Below are 15,244 nucleotides of genomic sequence, written 5' to 3'. Positions count from 1 at the left end.
AGTCTAAAATAATCTTAAAAAAACCCAACTTCAACATGCTTTCCATCTTCACCTGGAAGTTTCAAGTCTATAGGAGCACATCCGCTAGCTGCACATAACAGTAAACTACAGAGTAGCAGAGCCTGGTTTTCCTTTATTTTAAATCATTTGTCATCTATTTTGTCATCACGAATCTGGTATCCTGCTAATAACTGGGATATAACCAGAAGACACTCACTCACTTTCTCCTACGGTATTCTATGTCGGAACACACAGTAAATCTCACCTGTATCTAATGACCAATCATGATACATAACAATAAAAGACAACAGTGCTATACATAGATGCTACTAAGAGCAGCAGGAAGGAGTTTTACTCATTGGATGGTTTTGTGACAATCTACTAAAATTCAGAACTTTTAATAAGTAAAGAAGTGTCAAACATGTGGTTAACTGTTCCTGTCTTCTGCAAAACTGTATATGGAGGAACCATGCTGTCAAAACTAAGTATGATTGGAATTGAATAGATAAAACTGCAATGCCTGAAGTAGATTTTGCTCTGAAATAAAGACTTATATGTCTCAATTTTAAAAAGAAATGCAAAATAGAAAATCAGCTCCTCAGTATTACAGTTCCCATTTTTTCAGTCATTGAATTCTGGACTTGGCCCTGAAGATGGAGTTTCAGTTAAGCCACAAGTGTAACATAACCTAGCATAAATGAGGCTGGTTAAAAACTGTACTAATGAATTCACAAACAGGAGTAATCTTCATTGATCATTAAGATCAATATAATTAGGTTTCATGGCCTTTTTTCAAGCTTTAAAAGTACTTTTATTTACAATTAAAAAAAAACAGCTTGTGATAAGATCTTTACTTAACTATTAATTAGCAAAGACAAAATCTTTAGCTCCCTTATTAAATCATAGTCCTCAAAAAAATTAGCAATACCAAAAAAGCTCCTCCTTCCCTCTAAATCATGATATCTCTAGCTATCTGGCCTACACAGAGAATTTATATCTACTTAGTAGGTGGGAAAACAAAGGACTATGACAAGCACTGAATGTCAAAAAAAAATCAACATAAAATTTTGCTTAAGATCATTTTAGTTTGAATCTCCACAACATGAGAAATCTCTCTAAAAGGGAAGTTTGTTACCTCAGCAACAAGTTACCTGAAGGAAACCTATCCAAATGTGGAAAAGGGCAACCACAGTCTGAGAATTACAATTTGATTCCAGATTTGTCCATATATTTATGTCTCTAAGGATATGTGCAAGGCATCTAGTGATGTAATGAGGTGCCTAAGCAAACTGGAGAATCCCTCTAGGCATGTAGATACCCATATATTTACAAAATGGTTCTCTCAGACTCAGCAGTCCTTTATACACTGACATTTTGTCACATGCACCCAGATTTTCTGTCAGATCCAGAGAAACACCGTACAGACTCAGGAGGAGAACAAACAAGCTCTATGACCTTACCCAGACAAATTTAGACTCTAGCCTGTGTTTAAACCAACAAGCCTGTGTACAACCCATGAGTTCAGAACACTCTTTCCTTTGAAGGTTTATTCAAGTGTAACAACTGCAATATCCTTTTTAGTTATAGGAAGCTGTAAGTGTTGCACATTTACAGCCAGTTATTTTTTAATTTATGAAATCGGAAATCTTGAGTTGTGAGGGACATTTGGAGAACTCTAGTCCAAACTCCTGATAAAAGCAGGGTTACCCTCAGAGCTAGAGCACGTTGCTTCAGGCCTTCTTCAGTCAGCTTTTGAAAATCTCAAAAAGATCCCACAGCTTCATTGTGCAATGTCTCCCAATGGTTGACCACCTCACTGTGAACTTTCTGCATTATACCAGAAGTTCCCTGGTTGCAGCTTCCGATCTCCTGTGCTTTTCTGAGAAAAATTTTACTCCACCTTCTCTATTGCCCTCCTCAATTACGCTACCAAATAGTACAGATATCCTCTTAGACTTCTCTTCTCCAAGCTAAACAAGCTCAGTTCCTTTTGCTTCTTTTTATATGCCATGTATTCCAGCCCTCTAACCAATTTGCTAGTCCTTTACCAGATTTTCCATAATTTATTAATCTCTTGTTTCAGATGGGTCTATGGCAGGACAGAGAATCCCACACATGGCATCACTAGTGTTGAGAAAGGAAAATAAACACTTCCCTCTAGTCACTGGCCACTCTTGCAATGCAGTCCAGAATGTGGTTAGCCATCACTGCAGCAAGGCATTGTTGAATGATGTTCAACTTGTTTCCTACTAGGACCCCTAGATCCTCTTCTGCAGAGCTGCTTTCTACCTAGCAGGTAAATACATAGCCTGTATCAGTGATTTGGGTCATTCTGTCCCAGGTGAAGGACTTGTATTTGTCATTGATCAGTTTCATGACAGGTCTTTGTTGTTGAATATAAAATTGTAAAAGTTCTGCACAAAACCAAAATGAAATTAAGTAGCAAAGATTTGGCAAGCTAGTACTTTTTTAAACTATGAGGGTGCAAAAATTCAGTATTCATCATCCAGTACTATTAGCAGAGTTTATAAGCACTTCACATCAACTACCGAGCCTCTGAGGAGCACTTCCTCGGGTGTAAGAGGAAGGACTGTTTAGATTAGAATTATGCTAGGCTTTGCTTAGTAGGTTTGAAGACAGACTAGATATAGGAATCATTGTATTAAATCAGCTAAAATGCAAATTGGTAATCAATGAAGAAATGGTAGGTGCATGCCGATTGTCCCAGACTGAAAAGTACTTCAGCTCAAAAGACTTAGTTAATGCCTCTGATACTCTTGTCCTACAAACATTATACGAAATGTGATTATTATATATTGATAATAGAGAAAACTATTACATCCAGCCATTATTTGACACTAAACATGAGGTTTCAGAAAATCCTTTGATTTCTGAAGCAACCTGTTTGTTATTAGTCATATTCACAATATCAGCCCAGTGATTTACCATGATACTTGAGTGTTTTAGATGGAAAAAACTGTCTGTATGGCTAATAAACTAAGAATATCTTTTACATTTAAAGATTATTTCTGGTTTTGTTACTGTACTATCTATCAGTGCTTATCAAGGACTTAGATAACACTTTGTTTAACACAATGGTAAGTAACACAGAACAAAAAAAGGCTATTCATGCTCAGGAGAACACTCAGTCTAAACTTCATACACAGGATGATATATGGATTCAAAATAGACCAGAGAGACTATCAGGAAGCAATGAGGAACCATCGGCCTCTGGAAAGGATGGCAGTCAGAGCGTATGAGTGGCTAACTAGTTGTCAGAAATGCAAAGAAAAGGTTTAAAGAAGATAATCACTTAATCCTGGGACCTTTATATGATTTTTTTTTTCTAGTACTGAGGTGATAATGTACAAAAAAGGAATGGAGGTATCTGTCTGAAAAATGTGTCAGCTTAGGCCATGAAGACTGGCATCATGGGCCAGTCAAGCAGGAGTTCAGCCTGTATTGAGTGCTAGCAATGGTGACAGCAGTGCAGCTGTCAAGACTCTTGCACATGAAGGTGAGCACTTACAGGTCCCATGGCTGAACCATTGAGGAGATGGTCAGCAGTGACATGGCATCCTGAACAGATATAGCTGGGAAAGGCTCACTTTGCCTAGCTGAGGGAAAAGAGTGTTTCATTATTTCAAATGCAGGGAAGCTAAGGAAAGACAGGGCCATAACTGAAATTCTATAGAAAAAAAAAGTTATAAAACCTTAGAACAATCTGTATGTGAAAACACAGAAATAAAGGTATGTAGAAAACTACACTCAAATCAGAACCCAGAGAATTAACCTAAAATCAGTTCAGTTCTCAGCTGCATGTAAAACCAAAGGAATAATATGCAGGCAGGAAAAGAGTTAAAACAATGTCTTCAGGCCTGGGCCTACAACATGTCTCATGAAGGTACAGCCCTGCCTCACTGGTGCCAGAACCCAAGAGGTCAACGTGGATCCACATATGTGCAAGGAGTTCACAAGTACAGCCAAGATAGAGAGCACGGAGTGAAGATCTTTTCCTCACACTTCGTGACATGTCACTATAATCTTGGAAGTGTTTAAGCAAGTCAACTTGCCTATTATTAATAAAACAACTGCTTGGATATGAAAATATTATATATTATTTCAGTATTTAACTCAAAGGCATTGAGAAACCAGTTCATTAGCTTCATTATCACTTTCATCACTTCACTTTATGGGCTCCGAAATGCTGCTGGTGATCAATCAACAGTGACCTCAAGCTCATACAAGGGTCAATAGGGAGGGAATTTGGGAAATTGTCCTGGTACAAGTAAATAAAAAAAAATACAACAGGGATGCTCTATGAAAATTGTCACATGTTTTTAATTAGCTCATGTTCCCTAGTAAAATATCATGGCATGACATATGAGAAATCAGTTTTTACAACTGAGTCAGTGAGTGCTTTTTCAACAACAGATAAACTTGTTCTTAGTGTGTTTCTTAATAGCCTAAAAAAATGCCTGGAAAATAAATGTTGTGTATGTGTACCAATTCCACCTTATAACTACTAGCACTAGTCTCATGATTTTAGTATTCTAACAACATTAAAGCCCTCTGGATTATGGAATTACAATCATGAAAACAAATTATGCCTGTCTGGAAGACCCCAGTTAGGATGTAATTATGGTGTGAAATCACAACAGCAAAGTAATAGAAATGTATGGCTATGAGGGCCCAGTTACGATCATACAAAAATGCTTTCACTAAGCATTCACTGCCCTCATGAATATTTTGTATCACTGGAATTATTATTACACTGTCTGAAAAGGCTGTATATCTATACTGGTTATAATCAATATGTTCATCAGTGTACTGATGGATTGCAGTCTATGATATACTTCTATTAGCAATGGGTAAGTAATAGCAGTTATGTGAAATTATTGATAAAACCACCACATGTTGCAATGCCTTAGATACACACTTGGAAAAAACCTGCTTTATCTCTGTTCTTTCCTGCTGTTGTATGTTAATCTTTTAGCCTAGAATTATTTGTTTATTAATAACAAAACACAGAGGCTAGCGTTATATTACAGAAAGAAGATACAGGGATATCCGTTACAACTTCTGTATTTCAGGCATGAGAATACACTGCCCACACACCTAAGCCTGCTAGAGCTGCTTCTTTAATTTTATCAGCAAGCATCTTTTATATATACACATATACATATTTATATATCTATGAAGTTTTAATCAGCTTCTGTACTGAGTTTTAGTTAAACACTGACAGGGTCATTCCAATATATCTCAAGACTGCATCATAAGAAGTCTAGTGATAAGGAAATCCTCAACTCTTTTCTTGACATGGGTCATACCTTAACAAGAAAGCTACTGAAAGTGTCAGTACCATGAAGCTCCCTCTTAATGCTGCATAACCTTATTCTTTTCCTATACCCCATACATACACACCCCAAGACAACTTTGACCATTTAATGTGTTGGGAGGGTGCGTGTGGTAAAAAATAAAGAGTTATCAGTAATTAAAAAATGGGGTTGAGATCCATCATTTTTGTTCCAGCAACAGACAGTACTTCTAAAAATTGATTAGTAGAGTTTAAAGATGCCCACAACGGCCAAGTACTGAGCAACAACGTCACATAAAAACCAAGTTGGGCATATACGGCTTTTATAAAATGTATTCTGTGTTATTATCTGCATTGACACAGTAACACTTATCTAGAGATACCCTTCAGGGCTGTTTTGGTCTCTTCTTTCTCTCTACTCTGAATTACCTCTAGAGCTTCAAAATGGCTATAGACATGTTTATGCACCTTCTTTCCGTAAGAAGTAGCTCACGAGTCCAAGCATGACAAATATAATGTTTGTAAATTTGTGTAAACAAGCAGTACCAAACAGATTATATGCATACAGCCTCTTTGACCATAAAAACTTAGATAATTTAACTTCTTTTATTAGAATTTTAATCAATGCACTGTACAAACAGGCAGAGTAGTTCTTTCTAACAACATATGATCTAATGGCAAGGAATGCCTCAAAGGATCCAGCCATCTCAGAACTCAGCTCCCATTTCCACTCATGATCCTCTGACATGGAGGGAGGCTTAGAGATATAAATGAAGGTGAATACGCTCCATTTTATTGAAACCTATAGAGCCCAACGTCTAGTATTGGTATGTCAGGAATCCAACCTGTCATGGTCTTAATGGTCTGCCAAGAAAGTTTCTGTGTTATTTAAATAGCACAAATAGCTTCGTGTTATTTAGAACTCTGAATCTAATCTTGATGCAGCGGTATCTTAGGGTCCTTCTAATTGAGAGTGACGAAAGGAATAAAATCAAGACACTGAGTTAAGTTAAAATGAGACTGTTGCAACAGAACCATGAGCAGGGAACAAACAGTACATCTGCTACAAGACAAAGGTTCCAAAGTATTTTATTAGAAGACTTCCTTTTCTGTAATAGCCTGGGTTGTTGAGGCCCAAGCTGCTTATCTACACACCTACACTCCATATTCTTCCAGGTCCCAAGCCCCCATGCTCCTACCGCCCCTCTTCCTTGCGGAACCATTTCTACACCCTTTCTCCACAGCCCTGCCCCACAAGACCCTTGCTTTATCTGCCCAGGGAGGCAAGCATAGACCTGCTAGCAGTGCTGCTGCTCTCACTGAGTCACACAAGGCTGGCTCAGCCTGCCTGTATGCCGCACCATGGGAGGGAAGAGGCAACAGGATGAGACACAGCCCATCCCCATCAATGGAACAGATACAAAAAGCATACCCTAGGCTTATCTTCAGCCATTTGTCCTACTGACCTCTGTCTCTCCAACTCAAAATAAATACATACTTTTTGGATGGCTAGAGAACAGTCATTGGGATAAAAGTATTAGAAGACAAAAGGAAAGAAAAGGCTAGACAGTATTTTCTCTGGATTTCTTGCATTTCTTGGATTGCATTTCACCTCACCCTTGGGAAGGCACCCATGCAGTATGACAATATTGCTGGGCAGTTGTGTCATTTACTCTTCATTATGCCTGTATAGATCCAGCAGAACTCAAATAATTTGACTGTGGTTTGTTGTTGGTTTTTTTCACATTAGTTTATCTGGATGTCTACTCTTGCATAGGAGAACAAAATGTATCCCTGTCCACTTCAGTGATTTAATTGTATGTACTGACTGAAAAGAAAACAATTGTCTAAAAACCAAAATAATAATCTTCATTAAATCCATATTAGCTGTTAATGCACTTTATGACTTCCTTACTTATATTCAGTACAAACATACTTTTATAGAAGCATTGGTGTTCACAAACACATATTTAGTCATAGCATAAGCAACATTTGTAATAGCACAAAGACAGAGCAAAGACATTACTCACCAAGCCATCCTGATCCAGAATTTGGTATACACATATCTGTTTCAGCACTGGGCAACACAAATCCAACTACAAACACTTCAACCCCATCAGCCATTAGGGCCATTCCCAACACAAAGAAGAGGGCCCACTGGAAACGACCATGTCCACATTCTTGTATTATCAGTTCGTACTGCTGTGCTAGCTCTTCTTCATCTGCTTTCCTTTCTGTTTCCAGTTCATGGCGATCCTTATATTCATCACACATAGGCTGACCTAAGGTCACCATGCCACCCTTGCCCTGCCCCATGCTGGGGATTCCCTGATACTCCCCCTCATAAATTTCATCATCTTCATCATGCCCTTCAGTTGCTTCACTTGATCCTTCATCATCATTAGCTTCTGCACCACCATTTCCTCTTTGGACACAGTAATCATCATCATCTTCCTCATCCTGGAATCGGCTGTAGGATCTCTGTGTGTAGCCATCCTGAGCTTTGTCAACAGCTTTATTCACTTTTTTCACTGCTTGCCTCTTCACCTCTTTGGCAATATCTTTTGCCCCCTTCACTAATGAAGTCCTGTCTTTGTATGTTTCCTCCATCTTGTATCAGAGAAGGATTGCTGTTGTAGTGCAAAGGGACCTGCTGAATACCGTTTAGAATATCTGTTGCATGTGTGACATCAGTTGAAAAAGTCCAAGTATAAGTGAAGCTGTAATATTCAACCTGCAAAATATAAGAGAAAAAAGTTCATATTTCAGTCCTCCTTAGCTGGTTCTTCACGCTAATATGGTACCATACCAATCTTTGTTTAAGCACTGGACACCACAGTTCAGGGCTTCAAATATACAAACCTGGATTTAGAATCATAGAACCACAGAATGGTTTGGGTTGGAAGGGACCTTAAAGATCATCTGTTTCCAACCCCCCTGCCATAAGCAGGGACATCTTCCACTAGACCAGGGTGCTCAGAGCTCCATCCAACCTGGCCTTGAACACTGCCAGGGAGGGGGCATCCTCAGCTTCTCTGGGCAACCTGTTACAGTGTTTCACCACCCTCATGGTGAAGAATTTCTTCCTAATATCTAATCTAAATCCGCCCTCTTTTAGTTTACAGCCATTCCTCCTTGTCCTATCATGACACACCCTTGTGAAAAGTCCCTCTCCATCCTTCCTGCAGGCCCCCTTCAGGTACTGGAAGGCTGCTATAAGGTCACCCCGGAGCCTTCTCTTCTCCAGGCTGAACAGCCCCAACTCTCTTAGCCTGTCCTTGTAGAAGAGGTACTCCAGCCCTCTGATCATATTCATGGCCCTCCTCTGGACCCGCTCCAACAGTTGATGAGGCAGGCTGTGTCCCTGCAGCCCATGGAGGTCTACAGTGGAGCAGATCTCCACCTGCAGCCCATGGAAGACCCCACGCCAGAGCAGGCGGACGCCCAAAGGAGGCTGTGGCTCTGTGGAAAGCCTGTGCTGGAGCAGGCTCCTGGCAGGAGAGAGAGGAGCCCATGTTGGAGAAGGTTTGCTGGCAGGACTTGTGACCCCTTGGGGGACCCACGCTGGAGTGGTCCATTCCTGAAGGACTGCAGCCCACAGGATGGACCCACACTGGAGCATTTTGGGGTTAACTTCAGCCTGTGGGAAGGACCCACACTGGAGAAGTTCATGGAGGACTGTCTCCTGTGGGAGGGACCCCATGCTGGAGCAAGGGAAGAGTGTGAGGAATCCTCCCTTTGAGAAGGAAGGAGTGACAGAGACAACGTGTGATGAACTGACCACAACCCCCAGTCCCCGTGCCCCTGCGCCGCTTGGGAAGAGGAGGTAGAGAAAATTCAGGAGTGAAGTTGAGCCTGGGAAGAAGGGAGGTGCAATGAAGCAAATGAACAAACAAAGCATTCTCTGATAACTATGTTAACACAGAAGTGTAATATTGCTGTATCTCATTAAGCTGGTTACAGTAAACTGCAAATTTAAGATGGGGAACATATTCCTTGAACTAAATCAATATTTACATAAGTCACATTTAAGTCACTGTTAAGTCTGCAGCAATGGATCTGAGGGTCTAGGTGAGTAACAGGCTGAACACAAACCTGCAGAGTGCCCTTTCCCCCATGACAGATGGGTTGCATCCAGGGTTGCATTAGTAGAAGTGGTGCCAGCTGGCTGAAGGGAGTTTTCCCCCTCTGCCTCTGTAGCCACACCTAGAGTACCATGTCATATTTCACCCCCCTCACCACCACCACAGTATAAAAAAAGACAATGACAAACTGGAGAGGATCACTTGGGTGGTTAAAGGCCTGGAATGCATGATGTTTGAGAATAGGGAGCTGTGCTTGCTCAGCCTCCAGAGGAGAAGGCTTAAGGAGAAATCTAATCGCCATGCTCCATTGTCTGATGAGGGATTAAAAAGACAATGGGGTCAGGCTCTTTTCAGAGGTAAAGAACAAAAGGAAAAGAAACAGCTACAAGCTGCAGCAAGGGAAATTCCAGCCAGTTCTAAGGAAGAAATTCTTCATGGTGTGGCTGGAATGGCTGCGCAGAGGAGTTCTGGGGTCCCCAGCCTTGGAGGTATTTAAAACTCAACTGGACAAGACTCTGAACTATGTAAATCCCAGCGAGACTAGATAACCTCCAGAGGTCCTTCTCCATCTGAATTATTCTATCATTCTAACCCATTCTTCTTAAAAAAGTTCAGTTGTCCTGTGTTAAATGAAGAGCTCATTCTTACAGATGAAATATAAGTGTCAAGCGCTAAATATGACAGTGTACAAATATATCTTTCACAGAATAACTGAAGAGGTTCAGAATCCAGTCTGGAAAACTAGATAGAGAGTAAGGGACACCTCAGCATATTCTGGGGGGCAGGTGGCATATACATACTCAAAGCTCACAAGGATTAAGTTGTTAGCTAAAACTGGTTAAACAACCATTTCTCATACGACAAAAGGAAAACAGTCTTCTGTTTTCATACAAATTTGATCTTGGAGAAACATTTGGCAAAGCTGTAAGATCTGAACAGTAATTAAACATGGTTCAGGTACTTGACACCTCCCTGTCATGTGTCATAAAAATGCCAACATTTTTATGATTTAGTTGTAATTCAAAAAGCCTGATTCTAGGGATTTTGAAACACAAAAAAATGTCACCTTGGCGAATGTGCCTGCTGTTTTTGCTCTGTTCTGGACAGCAAAACTAGATGGCATATAGCCTTTATATTTGCCGTTGAAAATAAATTAGGATGTACAGGAAACTCATAACAAATGCTTTACACTACAAATGTTAAAAAGCACAAGAATTTTCTTCTAGATTAGTACCTTAAATGTAGAGGCCAGGCATTTAATAATTTCCTCTTTCCTGCTTCGAAATAGTGCCAACTGAAGCACAGAAAAGTTAGGTCACTTGCCAAATTTGACTGGGGCAGGTATCAAAACAGGTCTTAGAATTATTATTTGGTAATTTCAACACATTATTTTTCGAACTGTAGATAATTTCTTCTCTGTGTTTTTCTATAAACTTGCTACCTCAGAGAAAACAACTCAAAAAAACCCAGACTCAAAATAGAAAGCTGCCTACTTACAGAAGTAAAAGCTGTACACACCAGGTACAGATCATTATGCATAATAAGGCAATAGCAGAGTTGATAAAAAGTGAACTTGCACATAAGAAGTAACGACGACTTTCAGAGTCTGTGACATGGACATTCACCAATTTGGGAACTCAGCTATAATCAAGAATGACAGGAAGAACATTCATAGAGAGCTGTAATAAAAACAGTCTGATAATATGCAGATAACGGGTACCTTGGCAAAATGTATTTCTGGTGCTTTCAAAATAAACATAAATAGCAAAAAAAAAAATCCTGTATGTGTAAGTAGGAATTAAATTAAAAAACTTTATATAGCTTTACTTTATTTTTCATTCTGAAATACTTAATAGTTGATGATCTGTATTAAAACATCTTGGCATGTCATACAAAAGAGGAAGGAGGTTAATGAACAGCTACTGTATTTTAGAAGTAGCGTGCAAACCTGAATTCTCATATTTTTCTACGAGTACAACCATGACTGCTAGGTTCATTAATACAAAGTGATTTAATTTTGTATCCACCTTACCTTTTCTCCGTTATTCTTAAAGAACAGGGTACTTTCTAAATTATTTGGCTGAAAAAACTGTCCTGTGTATATTCCAGATGATGTACACCAATATTTCGATTTCATCCTGTTCTTTTAGGTTTTCCTAGGACTGCTTTCTGCACTGTGCCATATATAGCATTTTTACTGGAAGCCTGTGATCACAGTAACATATTCCTCTGCTTCAGATATACCTTGGCTATTAAAGATTGTGGAACATGATATCCAAATAGAGCACTACTTCTGCTGCATTAAAAAAAGTGATTCTGCACACTCATAAAATCTTACCTCTCCTTGGGTAAAAATTTCACAGTTTCAGGTGGAAATTACTTTCTTCCCAGTTAAGGCTGACTCATTGTCTTCCAGGCCTTAACTTGGTAAGAAAGGAAATCACGAGTGCTCTAACCTCCCCAAATATAAATGCTGCTGCCAAAAATCCAGTTGCATCTTAAGGCTGCACTAACTTACACTTGTACAAATTGATTATGTAATTTTATCCAGCACTGTAAAACAAAGATGTCTTAAAGATTCCCATAAACTCAGGTTTTAGTCATACTCAAACTGCATCATTTGCTGACAACATGTTTAATTAGGTGTCTTCAGTTTGTTAACCTGAATTGCACTATTATTGCAAGTTGCACAGTGCACATGTGCCTTAGCCTATGCAGTTTTTCAGCAAGTATAAGAAAACTTCAGCACTAAAGTAAATAAACCCAAGTGGCTACACGTGTGATGCTTCCATTAAATTACAAATTTAATATTTTATAAGCTTATATTTTATATCCCTACCTGGTTCACTAAACTTCATAAACATTTATTTTGTAGATTTGATAATGTAGGTGAGAAGCAGTGAAAATTTCACTGTAGTGAAAATGCAACAGTCCCTAGCTTTTCAGATTCTGCAGCTTAGACCTCTGACAAAATGGGATTTATCCATATCGCAGAGTGCATTATGCAATCTGAGCACTACCTCAGCATGGCTTTCTTTCCTTAGGTAGAACTTGTAGAGGTGGATAGCACAACTGAACAAACACAGTGAGTGCTCTGTTATTGAAAGTACAGAATAGGCAGCAAAATTATGATAGAAGAGCTGGTGAACATTTTTTTCAATTTCAGTAACCTTCCTGCAGCTTATTTTGAAAATAACCTACTTGCCAACCTGAAAAAATGTTCTGTTCCCTGTGTTTGACTCCGCTTTGTAACAAGGTGTGGTGATCTGAAACACCTCAGAAATTAATTCTGCCATATAAAACCATTTCTGTTTTATTTTAAGCAGAATGACACATGGCAGCCTTTTCTCTCAATGTGTGCTTTATGAACATGGACAATTCTCAAATTCACTGAGATACTTGGTCTTTCCACTTAGTCTTGTTCTTAAAACACTTGACACCCAACACTGAAGTTCACCATCTTTCTGCAGTTCCCAGCTTTGAAATTGGTTTTCCTTCTCTTGGAGAGTTTTAGTCAACTCTCAGGGCCCCAAGTGCCTCAGCAGGCCTCAGTAACCCTGACCAGCCACACTCTGGACTCCTCCCAGGTATTCACATCGTCTGCCACGGACTTGAGCTCCTTTTACGCTCAGACCTGGGCACTCCAACTCTGTCTGAGCTACACCATCTCCTATTTCCTGCTGTTCCTGAATCTCAGACTGGATTTCTCTGGCTGATTTTGGACATAAGACTGCCTCACCTTGTCTGATGAGGACCAGACTGTTGATGGAAAACTGTTGCTCTCACCATCTCCGCACATCCTGCCTGGGGACCATGCTCCATCAGCAAAGACGCTGCTCTGCTGTCCACCTCAGGTCGTGCACTCTCTTCCTTTCTGGAGCAGTCTCATGGTTGCTGCACCCTGACAGCTCTCACAAAGACTGAAGCCTGAGCTCCTGGATCAGCAGGCAGAAGGTGCTTGTGTGAGGGGTCCAGGTGAGGCTCATCAGGGTAAATAAGGTCTGTTGGGGTGCTCAGTGTCCTCACAGAGACTGGAGGTATGTGCCTGACTTGCAGACCACCCTTAGGACTTTGAAAACTCATAAAAAACAGACAGTGAGACTACTGCCCGCAGGCTGATATTCTCTACATGTGGCTCCTTATCTCCACTGAAAGATAAAGGCAAAAGGTTGAAAACTGCTTTATGCACGCAGATTGTATACCCATAACTATGAAGCTTGTTGTGACCAAAACTACCATCTAGAAGAGCTCTGGTAGAGCAACCAGAGAAAGACATACATTGGAAAATGTGGCAGTATTTTTCATTAGAAATCACTGATTATAGCTGTTAGCAGAATGGCTAGTAGAAAGCTTAAATGTGGCATATGTAGCAAATCTAGTCTACAAACAGACATTGGCTTAGTTCTCCTTTCTGGCAAGATGTGGGGAGCACACACTGCATTTCAGCTGCCGAACTGCCAGTTTTAGCATCAAGCCTCTATTATCTGTCTGTGATCCCTTTTTTCTGTTCTACTACATGAAGCAGCAACACACTCTTCAAGTCTGAAGAGGCTGTTTGCAAGGGACATTAAGGATGAATGTTTGGGACTGGATTGGAATTAATTAAAATGCTCACACTGAAGCTGGTGGGATTTGGAATGAACATGTACCGCCTTCTACGGAGCAATTATCTTCAGCAGTTTACTAGGAGTGTATGCTAAAAGATGTAAGAAAGAACCCAAGATTCTGCACAACTTTTAACATTAACTGGGATTACGAATTTATAGCAATTCATCATTTTTACATCATGAGTGAATATGTAAGGAGAAAAATGTAATTGAAAGAAATCCTTGAAAGGACAGAAGGCTGAAAGAACAGTATCTTTGCGATGCTGTTGTGCTTGGAGGCCATGGATTTGATTTCCTGTGCTGCCACTCAAATAGCATATTAGAAATATTATCAAAGCAGGATCTATTCCATCCTATATAAACACAGGATTAGGATCAATTTCTGGAGGGGGTGGTGTCAAAAGTCTTCAGTTAATTGAGTCTTAGCTTCGAAGAACATTAAGAAAAACTGTTAACCTCACAGTTTTGAAGGGAAGAAAACATAGTACTGATGCTAGTTGCTGAGACTGAATATATGAATCGCCCTCCTTTCTCAATTCACCTTCAAAGGGTTCTCTATAAAGGGAACTGGAATAAAAACATGGGGGCAAACGTCAAAATGATTCTTTACAGATTGAAAAAAGAGCAATAGTTACTTAATAATGAAAAAGTCCTTGCTTCTTATTGTATGTATTCCTGCAAAAAGAAGTACTTGTTTTTAATAGCAATGTGGACTGTAGCGCACAGTAGCTAGACAGTCATATTAATGGTTTTCTTCTCACTCTCAAGGTTCAATGCAATTTGATAAATCAAACGATTTAGAGAGAGAGTACGCAGCAGCCTTATTTAATTTTTCAAGTTACCTCCATGTTTTAGAAGATGGAATATCAAATTCATGTGAAATCTTGGATTAAATCAAAAACTGCCTTTTCTTAACAGGGATGTCCCTCGCTGTAGGGGTGAAAGCACTGAACATTGCATCAGCTATACAATCTGCAAAACTATTTTCAATGAGAGCTGATACACATAAGTTCAAGGAAATTAACACGTCATCAGTGTGATGTATATCCTGAGGCCACCACAACATGATGCTTTCAAAAAGCTAATCATAAGCTATAAGCAAGAACTAATTGGCTGATAAAGCAAGAATTTCTTTTCTAAAAATGCTAATTTGTTCTTATTATAGAGAAATTAGCAAGGAATTTCTCCAGTGAAAATTTGTTCTTCTCAGAGACACCTGATTTCCCAGGAAGAAA

General features: G+C 39.6%; 1 protein-coding gene across 3 annotated transcripts in view; it reads right to left on the bottom strand.

Annotated features, from left to right (window-relative positions):
* Positions 1-15,244, bottom strand: part of SV2C (synaptic vesicle glycoprotein 2C) — a 164,136-nt gene that overhangs the window by 87,432 nt on the left and 61,460 nt on the right. For all 3 annotated transcript variants that reach the window (XM_075410751.1, XM_075410752.1, XM_075410750.1), the window contains exon 2: positions 7,348-8,051. In XM_075410751.1, the coding sequence (XP_075266866.1) occupies positions 7,348-7,927 (580 nt within the window). In that variant the 5' untranslated portion in view covers positions 7,928-8,051. The remainder of the gene's footprint in view (positions 1-7,347; positions 8,052-15,244) is intronic.

Source organism: Opisthocomus hoazin, chromosome Z, assembly GCF_030867145.1.
Source record: "Opisthocomus hoazin isolate bOpiHoa1 chromosome Z, bOpiHoa1.hap1, whole genome shotgun sequence".
Lineage (NCBI taxonomy): Eukaryota > Metazoa > Chordata > Aves > Opisthocomiformes > Opisthocomidae > Opisthocomus > Opisthocomus hoazin.
The sequence above is the reverse complement of the archived record's forward strand: the minus strand, read 5'-3'. Positions and strand labels throughout refer to the sequence as shown.